Source organism: Neomonachus schauinslandi, chromosome 11 (assembly GCF_002201575.2).
Source record: "Neomonachus schauinslandi chromosome 11, ASM220157v2, whole genome shotgun sequence".
Classification (NCBI taxonomy): domain Eukaryota; kingdom Metazoa; phylum Chordata; class Mammalia; order Carnivora; family Phocidae; genus Neomonachus; species Neomonachus schauinslandi.
Genome location: NC_058413.1, coordinates 57,323,385 through 57,331,490, shown reverse-complemented (window position 1 = coordinate 57,331,490; position 8,106 = coordinate 57,323,385). Strand labels below are relative to the sequence as shown.

The window sequence follows — 8,106 nt, the reverse complement described above, 5'->3', positions numbered from 1 at the left end:
CTGGAGTCTACAGCAGTGTCTGACATATCAGGTACTCGATAAAACTGGGTTGAATTGATGGGTAAACATTCCAAAGCTTCAACTGCAATGTAATTTTAATGTTCTGAAACTTCTCCTTGGCCTTCAAAGCAGAAAGCTTTATTTTTGCCCTTGTTTCCTCATATTTCTGGCCTAACATTTAGTGTATTATATACATCTGTCTTCTCCCCTGATTTTCAGTTCCCCTCAGGGACCTGGCCTTAGTTATCATGCATCCCAAAGCCTAGCACAGGACCTGGCGTGAACAGCTGTTGAAAAATGCTTGGGGAGGCCGGTGTGGAGATGCTAAGAGTGATGATCACAGGCATTGTTGCTTAGTGATTTATTCTCCTTAAGGCTCCATCAGCATGTGGAATGGAAGACCCCTCCCACTCTGATGCCTTGGGCAGCCAAGGCATTATACTCCTTCACTGCCTGCTCTGTCTGGAGGACCCGCACATCAATGCCTTGTTTCTCGAGGTACTCCACAGTGGATGGAGGCACCTGGGAAGAGCAGAAAAGATGAGTAAGTCAGGGGAAAGGCCCTCCTGGGTTTCCTTTCCTGCCATGAGGCAAGGGTTCTCTACAAAATTAGACAATGATAATGGTCACTACTCGATCACCCAGCGTGTCACCAGTCCAAAATTTGACAGGGAGCCCCAAGGAGTCAGCAAGGCTTCTAAGAAGTTGACAGAAGCATCATGCATGCACAAAACTCAGGTGAAATTGAAATGGGAAGAGGATGGATTTTGGAGTCAGACAGTTTTGGATTTAAATCTTATCAGTGTGACCTTGGGTAAGTGAATTCAATTCTCTGACCCTTTGTTTCCATGGCTGTAAATAGGAATAATAATACCTAGCTCACAGGGCTAGTATGAAAACTAATTCAGCTAAGGTACAGAAAATGTCTAGCACATAAATGTGAATAATGTCTGAGTCAGTCCAACCTGAGTCTAAAGTCTTTGCCATGTAGGCCAGCTATCTAAAGTTTCCTTCTCTATAAAATGGGGATAAAAATACACACAGGGTGGTGTGAGGATGAAGTTAACTAATGTATGGATACTGCAGCTCAAATGTCTCCTCAGAAAGGTCTTTCCTGACTACTCCATTTAGAGCAGCCCCTCATAAGTCTGTCTTCACAGCATTTGTTGCGATCTGAAATTGTCTACTATTTAATTTTCCAAGAGGGTCATGAACCTTGTTTGTCTTTTATCTTGTCTCAGTGCCTAGAAGAGTGACCCATAGAAGGCACTGAATGAATGTTTGTAAATTAATTTATATAAAAGATTCTCAATAGTGGCAGCTATTATTGGATATTTTTTTTAACTCTGGCTTGTGCTGAATATTATTTTAAATTGACTTTAATTAGATTCTGCCTCAGAAGGAGCTCTGAAATATTTTTTAAATGCCCTATATTTTTCTATGTTTGAACAATTTTATAATAACAATAGCCTTATAGAAAGGAATTATCTTAATGGGAAAAAATAGGTTAAACAAAAAATAAATAAATAGCACCTTTATCGGTAGGGAAGTAGATTTTAGGACATCCATATAAAGGAGAGAATGAGGTAGATCTCTCTATACTTATGTGAAGGGCTGTCCACAATGTAATAATGTGAGTAAGAAGTACAGAAAATACGTACGATGTGATCCTATTTATGTAAAAATGATTCTAAGTGTATACATGTATATCTGTATGCCTAAGAGAATATATCTGCAGCTGCATGGAGCAGTAAACATCAAATGTGGAGATGGGGGTGGGGATCTTCCACTTTTCTACTTCAACATTTCTGCATCAACGGTTTTGCAATAAGCATGTATTATTTCTGTAAGTGCAATAAAAATAAGTATTTTTTTCGAAAGGGGAAAAACACATAACTTGATTGTGTTCAAGGAAAGAATAAAAAGTTCTATAAAAATGTGAAGTACAAAAAGAAGTGTGAAGTACTGTGAAAATCTAAAGAACCAAATATTGATAGTTATAGAGCTTGAGAATTCCAGGAGTGAAGAATTTCTGAAATATAGTTGAAACAACACAGGCCTAGGGTAAGGTAGAGACTGGACAGTCCAACCCCGATGAGGAAGAGTACTAACATCCCTTATTTTATCCTGAGCCATCCACTGGCTCAGCAAAATGAGAGTGCATGATATACTGAGATGAGCTCCCAAGAAGGACATATTTCTAAGGTAAAGGTCCAAGAGGTTACCAACTGTCCTCAGGAATGCTGTGCTCCCCAATACCTACCTTCAAGGCCTCACTCATCCCTCGGCCAATCACAAGGGTCTGTACACCCTTCTTGACAACTTCCTCCACATCTGCAGGCTGCACACCAGGAGAATGCTGGATGTGGAAAGAGAAAGTATACCAGCTACCCGTTCTTTTAACCTTTCTTTGCAGTTGGCATTCTTGTGGGATTCATTCATTCACCCATTAATTCACTGAGAAAATGTTTACTGAGGTTTATTTTGTGCCAAGCATCATTCAGGGCCCTGGGAATAATAGAAGATTCAATGCCTTAAGGAATGCTAAGTCTAGTGAAAAATATAGGAGACTAAAAAGAAATGTCAACAGTTTTACAAGTGCTACAAGGACATTAGTTCAGGGTGTTGTGAGAACACAGAGAAAGAACACCTAATTCAGACCTGTAGGATCGGGGCAAATGGTCAGGGAAGGCATCCCAGAGGAGGTAAGCCTAGATGTAAGCTGAGACCTAAAGGACAAACAGGTATTTGCCAGGTTAAAGGAAATCAGTGGAACAAAGCATTCCAAGTACAGGGAATAGCATGAACAAAGTCTCAGAGGAAAGAAAAATCTGGAGTACTAAAGGTAGCTCAGTATGACCAGAGTTTAACAAGTGAATGAATAGAAAGAGGGTGGGAGAAGAAAGCACTTGCACACCAAGCCAAAATTCGGACTGTGGAGAGACTCATAAGAATCTACCTTTTTCTGAGCTCCTTTCCCACTTAACTCAAAAAAAACTTCTGTTGATGCTTTAAAACCTATCACTCCATAAAGTCTTGTCAGATTCTCCCAGGGATATTAAAGATAAGGTGTTTAATGACATTAATCCAACATTAAAGGATGGTGGCTTCTGAAATGCTTCCACTGCAGCAAATAGGAAAGTGGGAGTTTAGTAAATACCAGCCCAACTACTGGGCTTCACCTACTACGTATCTGTACAGGGATGACAGTCTCAGCACTGAAGCTCGGCGACAAAAGCTCTCCTTCCCGGATTTGTCTATCTCTATCCTTTCATTCAGTCAAGAGGTATTTACTGAACTTACTCTGTACCAGGCTCTATACTCAATACTGGAAATACTGAGATGAACCAAACAGTCCCTGGAGTTTTAGTCACTTAAGGTTAGTGACTGTGTGGAAATAGTTACAATAGGATGAGATAAAATAGAGTCGAGGGTCTCAGAAGAGCAAGTGAATAAATATGAGTGGGAAGTTGTCATGAATGACATGCTATTTTAATTGGGTCTTGAAGTATGAGCAGAAAGAACTATGCCTTGATGCAGTGGTTGTGGAAGGGGTACATTCTAATCACAGTTAGAGATGGTATAAGGAAAGAACTGAAAATACCATGAAGACAACAAATGTACCAAAGAAAGAAGAGTTTCTTAGTTTTGAAAGATGATAGAGGAGACAGGAATGAAATTTATATATTTCTAAAGGTATAAGGAAAGTAAATGAGTCTTTTCATTAAATTCTGAAATATCTTGGGGCGCCTGGGTGGCTCAGTCGTTAAGCGTCTGCCTTCAGCTCGGGTCATGGTCCCAGGGTCCTGGGATTGAGCCCCACATCAGGCTCCCTGCTCCGCGGGAGGCCTGCTTCTCCCTCTCCCTCTCCCCCTGCTTGTGTTCCCTCTTTTGCTGTGTCTCTCTCTGTCAGATAAATAAATAAAATCTTAAAAAAAAATTCCTGAAATATCTTAACATGTTTATAGTTACAGTTTTCCTAATACATCTATAGAAATTACTCCATGTGGTATCTATAGTGATCCTATAAAGTAGCACTAAAACATCCATTCTTGTTTTATAAATAAGGAAACTAAAGCTCACAAAATATATACACATTGGCCAAGATGACACAACTTTTAAGTGGTGGAGCTGGGATTTGAACTGAAACATGTTTAACTTTCAGTTTAATGAACTTCGTTAGAATACTATAACCCAGGGAGCAACTTTTTTGAAACTTGAAAGAAATAAATCTACTGACCACATAGAGTTGTGCTTAGCCCAGTGCCTGGCCCACTGCAGGTAGAATAATTGTTAGTTCAGGTGTGAACCTGAATCTTCCCTAGAACAATCTCTCTCTCTGTTTCTGTCTCTCTCTCACACATAAGCTAAAAAAAAACCATAGAGGATACAGAATGGAATATTTGAAAAATAGTTGATTAACCCCCCCAAAAAGGAATGAAAAACATGAGATCAAACAGAAAGCAAATAGCAAGATGAAACTCTTAAACATAGCTATGTCAATAATAATATTAGACTAAAGAGTTATTTATTTAAGATTTTATTTATTTATTTGACAGAGACACAGCGAGAGAGGGAACACAAGCAGGGGAAGTGGGAGAGGGGGAAGCAGGCTTCCTGTGGAGCAGGGAGCCGGGGCTCGATCCCAGGACCCTGGGACCATGACCTGAGCAGAAGGCAGACGCTTAACGACTGAGCCACCAGGCGCCCCTAAAGAGTTTAAGGCAAAGATTGTCTGGATTAAAAAGCAAGATCCAACTAAACACTACTTACAAGGTAGGCACTTTAAATACAAAGACACAGGTTGAAAGTAAAAGGATGGAAAAAGACATAAAACACAAACACTAATAAGAAAGATGGTGTGGGGGCATATATATTTTTTTTAATTTTTTTTTTAAGATTTTATTTATTTATTCATGAGAGACAGAGAGAGAGAGAGAGAGAGGCAGAGGGGGAAGCAGGCTCCCAAAGAGCAGAGAGCCCGATGCGGAACTCGATCCCAGGACCCTGGGATCATGACCTGAGCCGAAGGCAGATGCTTAACCATCTGAGCCACCCAGGCACGCTAATTTTTTTTTTTTTTAAGAGAGAGGGGTGGTGGGGCAGAGGCAGAGGGAGCATCTTTAACAGGCTCCACACCTAGTGCAAAGCCCCATGTGGGCTCAATCTCATGGCCGCAAGATCATGACCTGAGCCAAAATCAAGAGTTGTATGCCCAACTAACTGGGCCACCCAGGAGCCCCTGGTATAGTTATATTAATATCAGATTGATCTCATATTATTCAGATAATATCAGATTAAGTAGACCTTAAGACAAAAAGTATTACTACAGATAGAGTGTCGTATCATGATGCTTAAAGGACCAACTCATCAACAAAAATATAACAACTCCAAATCTGTATACTGTTAGTAAAAGAGCTACAAAATATAAAGACAAAAATAACAGAACTAAGGGGCGATATAGACAACACCACTCATTGCTGGAAATCTTAACAACTCTCTCTCAGTAATTGATAGAACAAATAGACAAAGAGTCCTTAAGGAAACGGAAGATTTGAGCAACACTATCAATTTGTCCTTATAGACATTTCTGGTTACTACCCCCAATAACTGCAGAACACATATAGTTTCACGAGTACATGGAACATTCACTATGACAGAGTAAAATTTAGGCCATAATTTAAATGTCAGTAAATTTAAAAGAAATGAAATAATACAGAATATCTTACCTGACAAAATAGATTTAATTGTTTACAATAAGATATTTAGAAAAGCCACAAAGTAACTGGAAACTGAACAAAGTATTTTTAACCAAAGGACAAAGGAAAAAATATATTAAAATTTGTGGAATACAGCTAAATACGCTTAGAGGGAAATTTATCACTTTAAATACTAATAGAAAAAAAAATGGTCTAAAATCAATGGTCTAAGCTCCCACTTTAGAAAGCTAGAAAAAGAAAAGCAAATCATATCCAAAGTAAGTAGAAGACAGAAAATAATGAATATATGTGTATATAGATTAATGAAATGGGAAACAATTCAGAAAATCAACAAGGTCAAAACTTGATTCTTTAAAAAGATGAATAAAATTTATAAAACCTTTGAAAGACTGATCAGGAAAAAAAGAGAAGACATAAATCATAAATATCAAAGAATTAAGGGGACATCACTGTAGATCCTACAGATATTAGAATAAGAAAAAAATACTGGGAACAGCTTTACACTAATAAACATGGCAGATGAAATGGGCAAATTCCTTGAGCAACACAATTTATTAAAAATACGTAAGAAATAGAAAATCTGAATAGTCCTATAGCTGTTAGAGATTGATTTTATAATTTATTTTTAAAAAAGACTTATTTAGGGGCACCTGGGTGGCTCAGTCATTAAGTGTCTGCCTTCAGCTCAGGTCATATTCCCAGGGTCCTGGGATGAAGCCCCGCATTCGGCTCCCTACTCTGTGGGAAGCCTGCTTCTCCCTCTTCCACTCCCCCTGCTTGTGTTTCCCTCTCTCACTGTGTCTCTCTCTGTCAAATAAATAAATAAAATCTTTTAAAAAATAAAAAAATAATAAAAAAATAAAGACTTATTTTAGAGAGAGAGCAAGCGTATACAAGCAGGGGGAGGGGTAGGAGGAGGGGTAGAGAGAATCCTCAAACGGACTCCCTGCTGAGCAGGGAGCTGGATGTGGGGTTCAATCCCAGGACCCTGAGATCATGACCAGAGTAGAAATCACGAGCCGGCCACTTAACTGACGGAGCCACCCAGGCACTGCTCAACTTATAATAAAACCTTTCTAGGTTTTAAAGAAAAAATTCTAGGCACACATGACTTCTTTGGTGAATTTTCTTTTAAATATTTAATGAAAATCCTCAAGAAAACATTAACAAATCCAAGATTGGTTCAACATTGAAAAATCAATGTAGTTCACCATAAAGAAAAAAAAAAGCATGTAAATTATCTCAATTGATGCATAAAAAGCATTTAACCAAGTCAATGTATTTATGATTAAAAAACCCCAAAAACTCAGCAGGGGCACCTGGATGGCTCAGTCGGGTAAGGGTAAGTGTCTGTCTTCAGCTCAGGTTAGGATCCCAGGGTCCTGGGATCAAGTCCTGCATTGGGCTCCCTGCTCAGTGGGGAGCCTTGCTTCTTCCTCACCTTCTGCTGCTCCCCCGCTTGTGCTCTCTCACTCTCTCTCTGTCTCTCTTTCAAATAAATAAAATCTTAAAAACAAAACAAAACAAAAAACTCAGCAAATGAAACTAGAAGGGAATCTTCTTTAGATAAAAGACATCCAAGAAAAATCTACAGCTAAACATCAAATATAATTTCCCCCAAATACTGGATATAACGGGCATTAGCTAGACATTTATTTCCTTATTTTCTCTTGGATCTGTCCATTCCTCTCCATCTCCACTGCCACTACACTGGTTTATGATGCCATTACTTCTTGTTTGGACTATTGCAGTAACTTTCTAATTGGTCCCCATAAAACCACTGTAGCTTTCCAATTATCCATTCTTCAAACTGTGGCCAGAGGAATCTTTTTATTTTTTTTTTTATTTTTTTTTTTAAAGATTTTATTTATTTATTTGAGAGAGAGAGAATGAGAGAGAGCACATGAGAGGGGGGAGGGTCAGAGGGAGAAGCAGACTCCCTGCCGAGCAGGGAGCCCGATGCGGGACTCGATCCAGGGACTCCAGGATCATGGCCTGAGCCGAAGGCAGTCGCTTAACCAACTGAGCCACCCAGGCGCCCCAGAGGAATCTTTTTAAAACACAAACCCATTTATGTCACCCCCCCACTTCAGAGCATTCAGTGACTTCTCAATGCCCTTTAACAATAAATGTCAAACTCCTTAACATGGTCTGTAAGTTCCCAGCTTCCTCTCCAGTATCACTGCATACCGCTTTCTTCATGTTCTGTATCATGCATGGCTGTCTATCAGTTCTTCAACCATAGCATGTTTTCTCTCACCACTGTTAAGATAAAACAAAAATTTACAGATTGGGAGAAGATATTTGCACATCACATATCCAACAAAGAACTTTATCCAGAATATATAAAGAACTCTGAAAACACAATACAAAAACAATCCAATTT

The 8,106-nt window shown here is 39.1% G+C and overlaps 1 protein-coding gene across 1 annotated transcript in view; it reads right to left on the bottom strand.

Moving 5' to 3' along the window:
• Positions 1-352: 352 nt before the first annotated feature.
• Positions 353-8,106, bottom strand: part of AAMDC (adipogenesis associated Mth938 domain containing) — a 40,080-nt gene continuing 32,326 nt past the window's right edge. Inside the window, exons 3-4 of the mRNA XM_021704669.1 lie at positions 2,264-2,359; positions 353-522 (exon numbers count right to left, since the gene is read on the bottom strand). Of these exons, the coding sequence (XP_021560344.1) occupies positions 382-522; positions 2,264-2,359 (237 nt within the window). The 3' untranslated portion in view covers positions 353-381. The remainder of the gene's footprint in view (positions 523-2,263; positions 2,360-8,106) is intronic.